This window comes from Pseudorca crassidens, chromosome 17 (assembly GCF_039906515.1).
Source record: "Pseudorca crassidens isolate mPseCra1 chromosome 17, mPseCra1.hap1, whole genome shotgun sequence".
NCBI lineage: Eukaryota > Metazoa > Chordata > Mammalia > Artiodactyla > Delphinidae > Pseudorca > Pseudorca crassidens.
Window position 1 is genome coordinate 16,294,181 of NC_090312.1, and position 16,502 is coordinate 16,310,682.

General features: G+C 46.9%; 2 protein-coding genes across 3 annotated transcripts in view; one reads left to right on the plus strand and one right to left on the minus strand.

The window, feature by feature from the left end:
- ANXA13 (annexin A13) overlaps positions 1 to 13,894 on the plus strand; it is a 52,268-nt gene extending 38,374 nt beyond the window's left edge. The window contains exons 7-11 of the mRNA XM_067711341.1: positions 1,484 to 1,552; positions 1,961 to 2,062; positions 6,440 to 6,515; positions 10,220 to 10,332; positions 13,256 to 13,894. Coding sequence (XP_067567442.1) covers positions 1,484 to 1,552; positions 1,961 to 2,062; positions 6,440 to 6,515; positions 10,220 to 10,332; positions 13,256 to 13,375 — 480 coding nt within the window. The 3' untranslated portion in view covers positions 13,376 to 13,894. The remainder of the gene's footprint in view (positions 1 to 1,483; positions 1,553 to 1,960; positions 2,063 to 6,439; positions 6,516 to 10,219; positions 10,333 to 13,255) is intronic.
- The window catches only part of NTAQ1 (N-terminal glutamine amidase 1), a 252,410-nt gene that overhangs the window by 16,243 nt on the left and 219,665 nt on the right, over positions 1 to 16,502 (minus strand). For both annotated transcript variants that reach the window (XM_067711343.1, XM_067711344.1), the window contains exon 6: positions 5,936 to 6,043. In XM_067711343.1, coding sequence (XP_067567444.1) covers positions 5,936 to 6,043 — 108 coding nt within the window. The remainder of the gene's footprint in view (positions 1 to 5,935; positions 6,044 to 16,502) is intronic.

Genomic DNA, 16,502 nt, shown 5'->3' on the forward strand with positions numbered 1-16,502 from the left:
ATGTTACTGAGGGATCATCAACCTGTGTTCTGTCAGCCCAGCTCATGTGAAATTATTCAATGGGTATTTTTCCCATCATAGCAATCCACCTCAGTTTACAATCCCTTTTTGTTAGTGAGTTATCTCATTAAGCATCACCACCTCACTTTGCCAGTGAGGAACCTCTAGGTGTACACACAGTAAGACACAGCTTAGGAGCAAGAACCAGCCCATCTGACCCCAAGTAGGGCCCTTTTCATGACACAACTTACCTCCAGGATTCACGCCAAGTCTAGGCCTGTAAGAACTGCTGCAGGGAGCTTGGCCTGGAAAGCAGGGCTTTAAGAATTGGCCCTGCTAGGACACAGCCCCCACGGCCCCCAGCCAGATGGCATCTGCACTCTCATTGACACACCCAACTTTATGAGCTTTGTGTGTTTCTCTGCTTCATTACTCTCGATGTGGAGAGACTGATAGCAGAGAGTACACAGAGTAGGCTTCACCCGTAGCACGAAGAGTATATAAGTGTTCTCCTGCTGTATAACAAATTGCTGCAAACTCAGCAACCAACTATGCAGACCCATGATCTAGCGGTTTCCATGGGGCAGGGGTCCTGTTGCGGGTTAGCCGGGGTCTCGCCAGGCTGAAATCAAGGTGTCGGCCAGGGCTGCCTGGGGTCCTCTTCCAAGCTCACTGGCTGTTGGTAGATTGCGGTTCCCTGTGGTTGTACGACTGATGTCCCTATGTTCCTGCTAGCTGTCAACCAGAGACCACTCAGCTCCTAGAGGCCAACTGCAGTTCCCTGTCGTAGCCCCATAGACAGTTCAGAGCATGGCTATTTGGTTTCTTCCAGGCCAGCAGGAGTTCATGTCTCTGACTTCTTCCATCTCTGACCTTAACGAGCTCATATGATTGGGTCAGACCTACCCAGGATAACTGATTAGGGATTTTAATTACATCTATAAACATCCCCTTTGCCATATAAACATAATATGATCACAGGAGTGGTATCTCACCATATTCACAGGTCTTACCCACACTCAAAAGAAGGGGATTATACAAGAGTGTGGGCAACCTGGGTCATCTTAGAATTCCACCTGCCACTAAGGGCTTAGGTTAGACCTCCAAAACTTTCCATGACCAACATTCAGGGCTCTTCAGGGCTGGGACCCTGAGAAGTGAAATTTGATATTTTGGAAGGAAGACTAATAGCTTCCCAACAGACTCATTCTAGGGGACATCATGAGGTTTCTTAGAGGTCAGTGGGGTTTGTGAGTGACCCTGGTTTCTACAAAACAAAAGGAAAAATGTGTTGTCACAGAAGCTACTCTGTTTATCAGTTGTGCCCAAAAGATGGCAGCAAAGAGCAGCATTGCCACTTTGCCAGGTTTTGTCTAGCTTCAGGCCACCCCTCTGAAATCACCCCCTTTTCTAGGACTTTCCCTTTTTGTTTTCTGTGGTCAAGCAGGAACTCAAGTTAATAACAATGTGTTGATTTTTCTAGGCTAATCGCGATGAAGGAGATAATGTAGACAAAGATCTAGCTGGTCAGGATGCCAAAGATCTGTACGATGTAAGTATGCAGATGTGCCAGTCTCTGCAAATCCTTTTTTTTCTAATTAACATTATTTTCAACAACTGTTACTTTATTTTATGTGAATTGGAATTACCTGGGAAATAAGTATGATCTTTAAAATATTTTTCATATATATGGTCTTCATGAACCTGAAAGAATTGCTTTTTCTATTCTTATATTCTGGGGTTAACCACCTTAGATCCATTTTGGAACAAGGGAAGGTATAAATAACATAAATATGTGAGGTGTACTTGTGGGTTAGAAGTTTAAAGTGCCAGAGCGATCAATGTGGCTTAGATTCAGTGCATATTTTATTGTTTCCTGTAAGGGAGGCCTGGTCACAGCTCTGTTTATTCAGTCTTTTTGCAAAAGGCTTTTTCAAAATGTTTGCACCCGGCCCTCTAGGCAGGGGAAGGCCGCTGGGGCACGGACGAGCTTACCTTCAATGAAGTCCTGGCCAAGAGGAATCACAAACAGTTACGAGCCACCTTTCAAGCCTACCAAGTTGTAAGTGATCCAGTACTAAGGCAAGGAGTTCGCACGGAAACTGAGTCTCAAGTTATTTCCAAAAGAAGCCGAGTTCTGGGATGTGGAACTGGGCGGCAGGGGGTGGGGTGTCTTTTACAATAGTGGTTCTCAATCGGGGTGATTTTGCACCCCCCAAGGGATATTGGATAATGTCTGGAAACATGTGGGGTTGTCACATGTCACATGTCACAAGGTGCGCTGGGGCAAGCGGCACTACTGGCATCTAGAGCGTCAAGGCCAGGGATGCTGCTGAACAGCCCACAGTGCACAGGGCACCTCCCACAACAAACAGTCATTCGGCCCCCAGAGCACTGCTGAGTCTGGGAAACCCTGCTTCGCAACAGAGGCTAGGGAAGCAGGGGAGTGTCAAGTTTAGGAGCAAAGCCCTAGAGTCACAGGGTACAGGTTCAAGTCCCGGTTCTATCACTAACAAGTGACCTGATGTCACCATCCTCATTTGTAAAACAGGGACCGTGAACATCAACACCCCACCCTCACGGGGTTATTTTAGGTGTTAAATAAGAGGAATATAAAAGGCTCAGGACAGTATCTGGCATGTGGTAAGCTTACTTATGTTTGCTGTTACTATTATTCCAATTGACAGTTGGGCTAACAGTGCCTACTGCTCCCAAAACAGATGTGATAATACCTCAGAGATACACTCTTGGAAAGATGTCTATCAGTTACTTTTATACAATTATTTTTTTTAATCTAATGAAAATTTTAAGTCAACGAGGTGAGTTAGCTATTTCAAGGCACTTAGTGGTTAATCCTTCCCTGAAAATCAGTCTTTAATTGCAAGAAGACCTTTGTGGAATATCAGATTTTGTTTTGGGCTCCTATTTTATATTTGTGGAATGGTTTTAAAGGACATCTGTACCCTGTGTCTCATTTCAATTTCACAAGAATACTGTAACTCGAAAGTAGGCTGAAGAGCCATTGTTACCCACAACTGCTGGTGGAGGAAAATCTGTTACAAGTAAGGAACCATCTGTAACTTATCAGGACCACACAGCAAGTCAGTAGCAGAAAGTGGATGAGAATTCCAAGATTCCCCAGCCTGAGCTCCTACCTCAGCTAGAGCTGGCCGCTCCTCACTCAAAATAGCATTTCCTATGTGTTGCCAGCAGATGAAAAGACAACAAAGCTTTGGAATTTTATCATCACTGTATATAAGCCCTTAGGGCCCTCTGCTTTCAAATCCTGCCCAGAGCAGTGATCAAAGGCAGCTGACCCTGTACTCCCCTGGCCCCTGGGCCTGGAGCTGTGTAGACTGAGCTGGAAGCCTTCTCCATGACCTAGACCCTCTTCCCATAAGACTGGGGCCATGGATGGAGTTTCTGGGGTGGCTGTCATTGGAGATCACTATAGAAACACACATATGTGTGAAGGTGTGTGTGTGTGTGTGTGTACGTGAGCTACTGACTATCTAAGGATACTCCCTAGGCCGATTGTTCTCAAAATTAATCCCCAAACAGCAGAATCCGTATCACTTGACACAATGTTTAAAATGAGAATTCTTAGTGCCGGCCCTGGACCTACTGAATCAGCTTCCTTGGAGTTAGGGTCCTATAGTCTGTGTTTTAACAAATCTTCCAGATTCTGATACATGTTAAGGTTTAACAAGTCTGCTCTAGGCTACTAGCTGTATGACCCTGGGCAAGTTATTATGGGTTCTGTGCCTCAGTTCCCCCAACCGTATAATAGGGATAATAATAGTACCTACTTCACAGGGTTAGTAAGGATTAAATAAATTAACAGATTTAAAGCATTTATTGCCTGGCATGAAGTAGGTGCTCAATTAACATTAGCAGTTGTTATGAGTCGCCTTATGTGAACCGACAGTGTCAAAAAACAGAGCTAAAACTCAAATGGTCAGTAAGAGAATCAATTGATCTGATAATTCTTTACATGAAACCAGCTCTAAAATGCTACCTATTCATCACTCCGAAAGCCTTGTTGGAACATTGTTCATCTTGATCTTTATCATTGATCTTCTGAGTTCATCCTGATCTTGGGAACCTGGCTCCATAAATTTTCTCATGGTCTCTGGCTAAAAGCACTAAGATGCTAGGGTCAGATCAGTGAAGTGTGTCATACGGCATAGGTTGTCCTGGCATAGAGTCGAATTTTAATTTTTGGCGCAAAAACTCAGGTTTTTGCCCTTAATCTGCCCTCTAAACCTGAGTCTTACTGTTGACGCTCTCCGAGATCCCAGCCCAAGCAACAAAGCTTCCCCAGCTCTGCAGCATCGTGAAAGATTATCACCGTCCCCAAATCTACCAAATAGGAAAGGCTTGTAGAGTTATAAAGTTCCCAAAACATGGCTCAGTATAAATTGTAGGTACACATACCCATAGCCCCAGGTCACTGCCTCACCACCACACCCCTCACCATAAAGTTCTCCCCTTCCCTAAAGTGTTCCTAAGCCCATTCTAGAACCTTTAGCCCTTTAACTGCTATAACCAAAGTCAGAGTACACAGGGCTCTGCCGTGGGCACGCTGTCAGTTTGGGGCATTGGTTTTAAAAGAAAGAAACGTGTCTCCTATTCTTCTAATAATCTCCCCACAGGCAATGCTACCTGGTAAACTAGAAGCCTTTGAGGCTTGTCTGGAATCCACCCTGGCAATGGGTTTTTGTACCGAGATCAGAAAACCTGGTTTTGTCCAAAGAGCCCCCTAAGAATTAAGTGTTCCGATAAGTGAGAAGCATTCCATTTGCAAAGGAGCATCTCGGTAGCTTGGGCCAGTGGACTGTTTTCCATTTGTGCTCAATGGAGTCCCTGGAGGTGGCTTGGTAGCTACCAGGAGGGAGTGGGGGGGAGGAGGTAGGTAGAGAAGAAAGGGCAATGCCGTCTCACTGTATCTCATGAATAGTGCCCCCGGAGTTGGGCAGCAAAGAGACTGAGAGGCCAGGAACCTGGCATTACCGTCTAGGGCTGCGGTAAGGAGCCCATCTCCCGCCTCCCCAGAACAGCTCTGCTTTCCTGCTCTTATCTGTTGTGTAGGCTGAGATGCTACAGAAAATTTAAAAACACTGTTCTAGCCCAGTACTAACAATAATAATGGAAAGTGGTTTAATGTGAGGATTTTTTTTTTTTTTTTACTAAGCACAGACCTGTGTGAGGACAATGTCCTCTTGAAACACAATCTCAGTCTACACAACAAGAACCCTGTTCATGGGAAAAGTGATAGCAGTTTCTTCTGAAATACCAGCTCCCACATCCAACCCCCAACACCTCAGAACAGCTAAGAAAGGGACTGAAAGCCCCCCCGATCCAATCCCTTTCTTATCTAGGTCGATTCCACACCAGACCTCTAGATGGGCCAACTATGATGAGGACATCAAGCTACGGGTTTCATTAAATCTGGACCCTCCTTCCCCCCATGTCTATTGTGCTCGTATCACAAAGAATATGTTGTTTACCAGTGTTTTCAGAATAAACTACATAAACTCCACTGGCATGTCCTTAACGGTCCCAATTATTTATAGACTCACAATTGTGTCATATCCTCAAGAGATAATTTCTAAGAAAGAAGTTTCAGTATTTCTAATGCTTAATTGCATTTCCCAAACCCAACCAAAAGTTCTCCTTTCTCTTTATATGCCTGCCCTGAGCTTGGCCCAGGCGGTACTTGTGTTAAGTGTGGTCACAATTTACTCTGAACTTCAGCTTCTATAAATATTTGGAAGGAAACCTAATGTGTAATGCTGTGCAGAACAAGCTGGCGGTGAATATAAGATCATCTGGAGTCTCCCCAGAGGGAAAGAAGCAGCATTTGACATGGTCAGCCCCTGGCTCCCAGCCCAAGTAGCCCCACAGTATCAGAAACATTAGACCAAGTCCTTACCATGAACTTCACAACCTCTATTCATGTCACCCAAAGTGTAGGTGCCCGAGCTCCCAGTCTCAGTCCACAACGGAGGAAGGTGTGGGAGATGATTATAACCATAGCCTCCTGGAAAATTGGAAATGGAAAGAATTTTTATAAACACATAGGAAACTCAAGTACGATAGAAACATAAAGAATATTGTTGCAGTATTTATTCATTGTTTTTCCACTCCCTGATTTCACAGAGGAGGAAACTGAGGCTGAGGGAGTGGTCCTGACTGGGGTCACATCCATTAGGGGTCAAATCGGGACTAACTCCTAGGCCATGAGAGTCCCCACTCAAATGGCGGGCAACCATCCCCAGCCCTGCAAGGGCTGAGGCCAGAGAGGAATCCCAGAGTTCCTCTGGTCCTCGCGTGACCAAATCTGGAAGAGTCTATTGCTTTTTGTAGAAGAACGAGCCTCAAGTGCACCAAGGCCAAAAGCAAAACCTGGACTAACAGCTGCACTTTCTTTCTCCAGCTCATTGGCAAAGACATCGAAGAGGCCATTGAAGCAGAAACGTCAGGAGATCTGCAGAAGGCCTACTTAACTCTCGGTAAAGTAAAGCTAGGAAAGCCCCTGATTTGGGTTGGGCTCCCTGGAACCAGACTTGGAGACAGAGGTTTGTGTGCAGGAAGCTTTCAAGGAATAGCTTGGGAACCACACATCTAAGCAGCATTGCGAAGGGAGAGAATGAATGTGATGCAGCTGCAACAGGAGCTGTGCTGGTCCCCCAAGGAGCCCTGAAGTCAGGATGTCCAAAGTGGAGGCAAGGGGACCAGGTCTTCACACCCCACATCAAGCAGCTGTCAGGCTGCACCCAGGGAGCATCTGCAACCTTGGGGAAGATAGCTGCCTCTTTTGACTCCTAACGGATATGACCCCAGTCAGTCCTTCCCTCCTGAGAAGGGACTCAACCCTGAGCAGCCAGCAGGTAACACTTGGCATGAATGCCTGCTGTCCTGAAGACAGCAGCTGGGGGAGCTACCACAGCATCCACGACAGTCCCACTAAGATCATGAAGCCCCGAGAGCCTCCATCAACAGCCTGGGACCATTGTCTAGTCTCGTGGGGCAGCATGCGGTTCATGTGACACACACTCAAAAGCACCCAGGTTCGGATCCAGGAACAAGTTTCTGCGGGTGCCTGATGGCCCAAGGGCGACCTTTTCCATTTGGTTCCCTTCAACACTGGAATGAATGAGGTCTGTGTAGAAAGCAAGGCGGGGGGACTAGATCAAGGCCATGCCAAGCAAACGCCCGGCATTTCTCTCCAGGTGTTGCCCGTAGGCAGGAAATAGCAGAGAGGTGGGTACCGGGCTGTGGCTGGCAGGCTCCTTTCTCATTTTTGCAAGCCCCGGAATGAAGGCATTGTCCATTGTCCACACTCCAGCGGTGAGGAGGCCAGGGCAGCAACCCAAATGGCACGAGAAATGGAGAGAATATCCCCAGAAGAAGAGGAAGAACCAAAAAAGCAGCCCCTGGAAGCTACAAAATGTGCTCTCGCTGCCAAACCCTTTTGTTTTGTTTTTCTGATGGGATTTTGGGGGCAATGTCAGCAATTGATTTTGTTTTCCACCCTCATTTTGCATTCAGGTTAGCAGGTCTGCTATTGTTATAGAGGCCTGAACATCCTTAATGTCACTCCCGTCCCACAATGGATACACACAGATGACTGTCCTTAGGGCTTTAAGGATGAGTGTGTTAAGTAAACGGAGAGATCTCCTCATGGCCCAGCTACACGGCTCCAAAGCCTTTCTGTACCTGCAGTGTAAAGAAGCAGGAGAACGCCAGAGTTCAGCCAGAAGATTAATACTAATTCTTATTAGAATTAAGTATTAATGGTAATAAAACCATTCAACCCTTTAACATTTACTTAGCACCTGCCTGGGCCAGCAGTTGAGCCAGGCGTGGGGATCAGAGGTAAATAGGTCCAGTTCCTGTTCTTAAGAAGCTTCAAACTCATGGCAGATACACACAAATCAACAGACTGAGCTACAGTAAAGATAAAACCAAAACCAATCAGAGCAAGGCAGGTCCAGAGGAAGGAAAGGACCCATCCCTGCAGTTGGGGGACCATGAAATGCAGGAGCTGGGTGGACTCCACTGGTAGCAAATATAAAAGAGATTAGAAAAGACCTCGAAAAGGAACCACACACAGAGTGGAACATGACTTCATGACTAAATTCTCTACACACTCCCCACCCTACTCCCGCCTAACTCATAAAGATGCCAGTTTGCCACTAAAATTGAGGAGGAGGTGTTATGAGACCAAACGGTTCCCACCGCTTGCAGCCTTCGGAGCAGCACTTCTCAAAGCGGGGTCCATGGACCCCCTGCATCAGACTCACGTGGGGAGGCGTGTGAAAGTCTCGGGAGGCCACTCCAGGTTACCCACTTAAGACTTCCTGGAATGCAGCCCAAAGTCACACATTGACAAGCTCCTCCCGTGATCATCTTACGCCCCTGGAGTTTGAGAGCCCCTGCTCTGCAGGCCAGGAGGGGCAAGAGGCACCGCGGGCTGGCTGGCTGCCCCTCCTCTCACACGCACGAAGATCTTTATTCCCGCATCCTCCCAAGCTGGCCCCACCCAAACTTTCGGGCTATTCCTGCCGCTGCAAACAACGAAGGTTGTTCACCAGGCATAGACTGTATGCGGTAGAAAAGTTGAGAGTTTTCTCCCCAAAATATCAGGAAGAAGGAGTGTCGGGGGGGAAGTCACTGGTGTGGGGACGGAACGCACTGAAGTTAGGCAGACGATCACTAAAGCGTCAGTTAGTACGAGCACACAGGACGGGGTCCTCGGGAAAACCTTGTGAGGCCACTAGCTCAGAACGTCTGGGGGGGGTGTCACAGTGAGTCTCAAACACGCTGCTCCCCAAATTGCCAGGTTCACCCCCCCCCCCCATCACCACCACCACCAATCCAGCAGCTTGTGGATTCAGACTCCTGGGTCTGGGCTTCTCCACTGACATGCTGGCGGCTGCCACATGACCTATAAAATAAGGAGACAGACCCCCCACCCCCACAGCCTAGACTCTGCTTTCCTAATTCTGTTCCTCCCCCTTCCTGGTAAGCATTCTATCGGCAATTACCTAGAAGACAAGAGTTCTCACTGCAGGACACATTAAGGATGTGCATTCCACACTTATGCTGAATGTATTCCTTATTATTTACCACTAACATCAAAAACGTTAAGTGTTCTAGGTAAATGTCAGCAACATAAACAGTAAAGGGTTCATTCTCCCAAAGTGTTAGTCCTGGTGGACCCATACGAGCCTTGGAGGAGGGGAGAGCAATCATGATTTATCCCCAGGAGCAGAGATGCACCCCATCCCCTGATTGGTGAATAGAAACCATACTTTGTTAATCTGCGGATTAGATCATGCTTTATTCATTTCTGGCTGGGGCAGGGCCAGAAAAGAGCAACTAGCAGCATCAGAGGAAGGTGCTCTGTAGACAGGATCAAACATTGCCTCAAGCCCACATCCCAGATGGAGAACTAAGATGATTGCGGGGACCTTGGAGAAGATTCAGAGATGAAGCTCACAAATAAAACCCAGTGAGGGACTTCCCTGTGGTCCAGCGGGTAAGACTCTGTGCTCCCAGTGCAGGGGGCCTGGACTCCAACCCTGCTCGGGGAACTAGATCCCGCATGATGCCTCAGCTAAGATCCCGTGTGCTGCAACTAAGACCCGGGGCAGCCAAAATAAATAAATAAATATTTTTAAAAATAAAAAAATAAAACCTAGTGAGGAAAAACAAAAGAAAGGAAGGTTGTTTAGCATGGGCTGAGGAGGGCCACGGTCCAACTGAGCGTATCTTCAAGATTATGAAGTTTTATATGGCAAGGTTGCCAGCCAGTCCGTGTTTCCCCTCCAAACCCAACTCTGACATCAGAGATTTCTCTTAGAGATGAGAAGGTATTCCTGCTGGTGAGAATCATGAACTTTACAGGGAGGGCCTGAGGATGGTCACAGCCCTCCGCCTCCTCCCAAGGGTCTTCAGGGAACAGGAGAGGTTCTTAGGTGTCTGAAGGGGTTTTGGTCCAAGAGTCCAGATGCCCTGACCCCAGGGGAATCTTCCAGATCCCATTATCAACAGTGTGAAGTCTGCTCCTTTCAAACACTGGCCTCACAATTCCATCAGCTCCAAGGGCAGCCAGGTGACACTCTGAGCCAGCTCTGTTCCTTCCCAGGGTCTCTGTGTTATTCCACAAAACATGAACACATCACGTTCTCTCTCCCTTTGCCCTGCCCAGTGAGGAGTGCCCGGGACCTCGAGGGCTACTTTGCTGACTGTCTGTACAAGGCCATGAAGGGTGCGGGGACCAACGAGGAGACCCTCATTGACATCATTGTGACCCAGGCGGAGGTAAGACGCACTCGTTGGGCTCCACCTTCTTGTTTTGCCACCACTGATGTCATCTACCGGTCGTTTTTAGTAAGAGCCTATTTACAGAAAGAGTAAAACAGAGAGGGCCCTTGCCTTCCCAGACTTTGTAGAGGACAGTGTGCTGTGCTTCAGTCTGTTTCTTTTTATACAAATGCAGTAACGTTAGCGGCTTCTATGTCTGTCGTCTGTGGCTCCGGAGAGCTCGGGGTAGTGTGTGGAGGGAACCTGGAGGGGCTGTTCCGGATACGGCAGCTCCATTTTAAGGAAGGTAAAACAGACACTCTGAAAGGTGAACAATGGACTAGATCACCCGAGCAAGTAATTTCCCGACTCCTGAGCTAGGCCTTTATTTCCTTAAACACATCCCAGAAGCACAATTTTGCACAAAAAACCACATCAGTACAAGACAATGTTTCTCAACCTTTTTTAAATTAGCGATCGCCCACCCTCCCCCCCAGGGAGCCTTCTTAGACCCAGTTTTCTCCTAACTGTCACTCCCCTCCAAGAAATGTTAACACGGCATACACTGTGTGAATCTGTTTATGTTCCCTATGCACATACGTAATTAATTTTACATAAGAAGATTAAGATGTTTTTTCACCCTCTAAGAACCAGTTTTTGCCCCCGTTGGGAACAATATCGCCCCCCTTTGAGAGTGCACGAGTACAACAAAGGCACAGGGAGAGGAGTGGCCAGAAGCTTGGGAGCAGCTGTCAAGACTCATATTCAGAACACAGGGCCACAGAGAGGAGGAACTGCAGAATAAATGGGAAATGGCATTTCATCCACAGCAGAGAGGCCTTGGAGAGTGAAGTGGAACTGGGCACTTGAAAACCACAGACATCTTCCCTCAAAAACGTGTTAAATGAGGGGGAAAAGATACCAACCCAAATTCTGGCCCCCAGCTTTTTGACAAATAATACTTAATATCTGACACTGTTTTGAAATATAACTTAGCAACACAACTATTCTTTCGTTTTTATTTCTATTCCTGGAATTTCTCCTCCCCCTCTTTCTCCTCTCCTCCCTCCTCCACAATTCATATTTCCCTCTCTCTCTTAAGCCCCTTTCTTTTTCCTCCTCCCCTCTCCCTCCTCCAGTCTCTCTGCCACTCTCTTTGTTTTATTTTGGTTGCTCTGATTCTCTCTTTCCCTTATCTCTCCAGGTCTCAGCCTTCTCTGTCTCTCTGTCTCTTAGTAACTCACCTCCCCCAGCCAGAGTCTCTGGAGATCCTAAGACACTCCAAGGAGCAGGTTGGTGACAAAGCCCAGCAAGGATTTTAAAGACCCCAGGGGGTCGGACCACTCCGAGGGCTCCTCAGGGTGCCATATTCACTCCAGCATGCATGAGCTGTAGCCTGTTTATTCCAAGATGCTCTGTCCTATCTCAGTACTGACCACAGGTCCTGGGCCATCTCCACATGGGGACCATCCCCTCGGAATGCTTCTGGCCCAGCCAGATATATTGGCCAGATCCCCTAATCCCCCAAAGCCACCAGGTACTAGAACAGAGCCCCGTGAGCCCCACCCCATCCCTGCACTGACCCACCCCTCCCACCACTTCCTGCCCCTCCCCCAGCTGAGCAGCCTACCAGCCAGGGGAGCAGGGATCACAGCCCACCTGCCTGATGCAGTCTCTCTCTTGCGCAGCATCCACTTCCAACAATTCCTCCCTTTCCTACCCTCTCCTGCTCTCACCTTTCTCCCTCCTGTTGGGCCCTCTAATTGGGGCAGGAGAAGAAAAGAACCAGAAGCTTGAGCAATGGTTTGTGAGTCTCTCAAGAAAGCAAGATAGAGTCTGAATTAAAAACAACGATAACAACAAAGCTAAAAACAAAAAACAAACAAAAAACTCCTGGTTAAAGAGAGCTCTGTGCTTCCTTTATGAGACTTACTGTGTTCTTTCTGGAATTATATCTTCCATGGTGCAAGTATTATCTCCTTTACTAGGTGGTCAGAATCTTCAGAGCAGAACTATCTTTTTATATTTGTTTCTTCTGAGTCCTTTCCCCACCTCCAGCACCTAGGTTTTTCAAGCTTTTCAATGAGTTACAGTTGATCCCTGAACAACGTGGATTTGAATGGTGTGGGTGCGCCCATATGCAGAGTTTTTCAGTAAATAACAGCACCTGTATTTTCATTTTATGGATCCTTACATTAACTAAGTGTGGGGAGAAGTTTGTGCTCCATTAGAGATCACAATATGTAGAATCAAAAGAACTAGGGTTTGAGGCCTGATTCTATCCAAACTGTTTCAGGTTCCTGCCCTTGGGTGAGTCATTGATCAAATTCCTTTGTTTTTGAGGCAGAGATAGCAATACACAGATTCTAGACTGCACGGGGGGTGTCTGCGTTCCTGATTCCTGTATTGCTCAAGGGTCAACCGTAGATTCAAAATAAGTCCTAAAAATTGATAATGAATTGAATTTTGTTGTTTGGCACTAATATCCTTGCTGATCAGGGTACAAGAGAAAAAAAAAAGGCGTCATTTCAAACTGTGTTGACAATTTTCTTAACCTTATACTAAAAGTCAGCAAACTGTGGCCTGCAAGCCGAATCAGGCCCGCCACCTGTTTTTGTACAGTCCTGTTACCTGAAAATGATTATTTTAAAGTAACTGTAAATAACTCAAAGGAAAAATAATATTTTTGTAACACATAAAATCATATGAAATTCAAGTTTTAGTGTCCATAAACAAAGTTTTACTGGAACAGACACACAGACACTGAACTCAGCTTTCCTATTCTCAGCCACGAAATAGGAAGAATAATAACTCCGACTCTTAAGGGCTGCTTTGAGGCATTAATGAGCAAGTGAGAATGACGTGCTCAGAACAGTGGCTGCCTATGTTTACAGTGAAAACGCTATAAATGTCCCAGTTGCTGTTGTTATCTCTCCTACAGGTGGACCTTCAGGGGATAAAAGCCAAGTTCCAAGAAAAGTATCAGAAGTCTCTCTCTGACATGGTTCGCTCAGACACCTCTGGGGACTTCCAGAAACTGCTGGTGGCCCTCCTGCACTGAACCGAGTCAGCACAAGAGGAGCACAGGAAGGAACCACCTTTGTCAAGAGCCCCCCCAAACCAGATTTGCAAATGCCACTCTAGCACGAAACACCCTCGAGGGTCCTGGTTTATTTCCTTGGCAGCCTGAGCCATGCGGCCGGGGCAAACTGTTTAAGTTAAGGGCAGCAGCCTCAAGACGCTTGACTAGGTCACCCTGAATGCTGGTTTAGCGAGTATCTGGGCTGCCTCTTAATTTTCCTTGAGGGCAGTCACTGAATGCTTTCTGAGCACAGATGAAATCTGCAGTTGATGAAAAACTATGCCTTCGTAATAAAACATTTAAAAGAATACGTATCACACAGGGATATGTATGTTCTGGGTAAAGAGCAAATGGTTGAAGTACAAGAAAGACCAAAGTGCTCAATTTCAAATCCTCCATGTTAATGTAAGATGTGGATTACGCCTACATCAGCTGCTTTTCCAAAAACTGGGTTGATTTGCTTTGGTGTTTGTCCTGTAAATAAATGACTTGTGAAATTTCAACATATTTAGAAAATGCAAACAGTTACATTTATTAATAATGACCAAGGACAGTCACCAAGGCCAGCGGCAAGGAAACAACTGACTTGCCTATATGAAACGTAACGAGAGGTAAAATTCCCTGATCTGCTACCTGGTTTAAATGGGTTTTCTTGCTTCTCTAGACATTTGAGCCATTTGAGTTTTCCCTCAGATCTCCAAATACAACTAGGCTGGGCACAGTGCCAACAGGATCAAGGTTAATGGTCTGACTCTCAAATGGATTGATCCTGCACCAATAGCATCTCTGTTCCAAGGTGTTTGTCTCATAGCCACGTGCTGCTACACATAAAGGGGTCTCTGTCATGAGAACATGGACACTTCGGTCCAATAATTATAGTTATAGTTCACTGGATGATTATTTGTGCCCGGCACTGCTAAGTAGCTTACTTTCATACTTAATTTTCCCAACATCCCTATAAGATTAATATTACTCCCATGTATGAGCTGAAGCAACTGAGACATTAAGTAATCTGGCTAAACTCATTCACAAATGACAGAACCGAGATTTGAATTCAGGGCTGGTGGACTCCAGAATCCATCTTAATAACCGCTTTTCTTGGAAAAATAACACATACAAAGTACATGGAAATGGGTCTGTATTCATTCACCTGCTTAAGTTCCTACTATTTGCCAATCACTGTGCTGGGCTCTGGGGATACAAAGACAAAGAGAACACTGGCCACACCTTGGGCAGTTCATTCCCAGACCAGTAGTGTAGACGGATGCCTCCAATATTCATCAGACGCTGTCAGTGCATTGATACAGGCATGTAAAGCTCTCTACCCATGAGTAAGAAGAGTGAACACAGAGCTCTGCCTGGGGGAACTGGGGAATGCTTTACAGAGATGCAGTTGTGCTGGGTTTTGAATACATAGAAACCTTCCAGAAAAACAAAGGAAGAAGCATATGGGTAGAGACTCGGAAACATGAGAGAGCAGGATGTGTTCAGGAGGCGTTGAAATCCATTCTCCTGGGGCATAGATGTGGTGAAAGGAAGGAGAGGGTCGGGGAGGCGGGTGATGAAGAGTATGTTTGGGTCACATCAGCCGTGGTTTTGCCTTCCAAGTGTGAGCTTGGTCTTCTGGGCAATGGTGGTCATTGGAGATGTTTAAATGAGTGAGAACATGATCAGATTTGGGTCTTGGGAAATCACTTTGGTGGTGTAATCAACACAGAGCATACCAGACACACGCTGTGCTGTGTCTTTCTAGCAGCTGTAAAAGCGTGATCAACAAATTAAGAAGTTATGTTAACATCTGTATCCTCGACACACCGTTTATCTACCTAACAGACACTGCTGTCATTATGAGCTTTAGCACGTAAAATGGTTCAGTGACAAAACACACTCATGTTCACTTGTTGTCTTAAAAAACAAACGAAAACAACCAGTTCTTGGGATCTGAGCTTACAGTAAGGACAGAAAAACAAACCAGTGGACTGAAAAGAGATCTATTAAAAACAGCCATCCTTTGAGAGCGCTGAAGGCCATGACTGACATGGAGAAGAGAGGAAAGGGATTTCACAGGGGAGGAAACAGGCTGAGTAAGATGGAGAAGCAAAGTCATTTGCTCAAGGTCACACACAGGAAGAATCAGGGCCAGAATTCAAACGCAAGTCCTTCTGACCCTGATGTCTGAACTCTTAGCCAATTAGCTCACGTCTATGCGTGCTTTCTCCAGACCTTGCTGCTCCAGGCACCAGTCACCTCTCTGCCTGTTGCTCACCACTCACAGGCAGAAGCCAGTTTCCACGCTTGACCTGGGGACTGCCTCACAAGAGAACTCCCCCGTCTGGTCTGTCCCCAGAGTGTCCCACCCTCCCTGTCGTGGTCAGGAATTTCCTCCTTTTCCCTTCCATACACCCCTGCCCGGCCCAGGCTCCCCTCCCCTCTCCCCAGGCCCCTACTCTCAGAGGGCAGGGCGTGCCTGGGGATGGGGAAGGAGGAGAGGACAAAGGTAGAAGGAAGGGGGGAGAGCAACCCTGCCTTGTCACCCTCCCGCTGCACAGCCCTGTCCCCCAGTCCACCCACCTACTTCCCCCAGGGCCACTGGAGAAATCCTAGCTCCTGCCACCCAGGTGTTCGGGTAGGTGGGGAGGGAGTCTGAATCCCTCCTCCAGGGCTGCATGGGGAGAGCAGGTCCTGTGGGTGCACGTGGTAACTCACCATCGACTTCCCCATGAAATTCTGCCCCTCTTGGCATATAACCAATATAGCCATATAATCAATCCCTGTAAATCTAAGGAGAGTGTTTAAAGGCGAAGATTAAAAAGAAAAAGGAGACTAGAATAACGGTCCAGAAGAGGAGACAGAGGTTATATCACATATACAGAGATAGATGGTGGAGCAGAAAGGGATATCCAGGCTGCCTTCAGGAAGACGTCAGCCCAATCAGAGTTAGATGTGTCAGTCCTCAGAACACCCCACTGTCCTCACCCAGAGGGCACTGGGTCCCTGCCCCAGCCGTGCAGCGTCTGGCTCCTGCAGCAGCAAAAGACCGACGCACAGGACTCCTCCAGGCTGCAAACTAGCTATTTCTCAGACCACACTACAGCCCATAAAAATG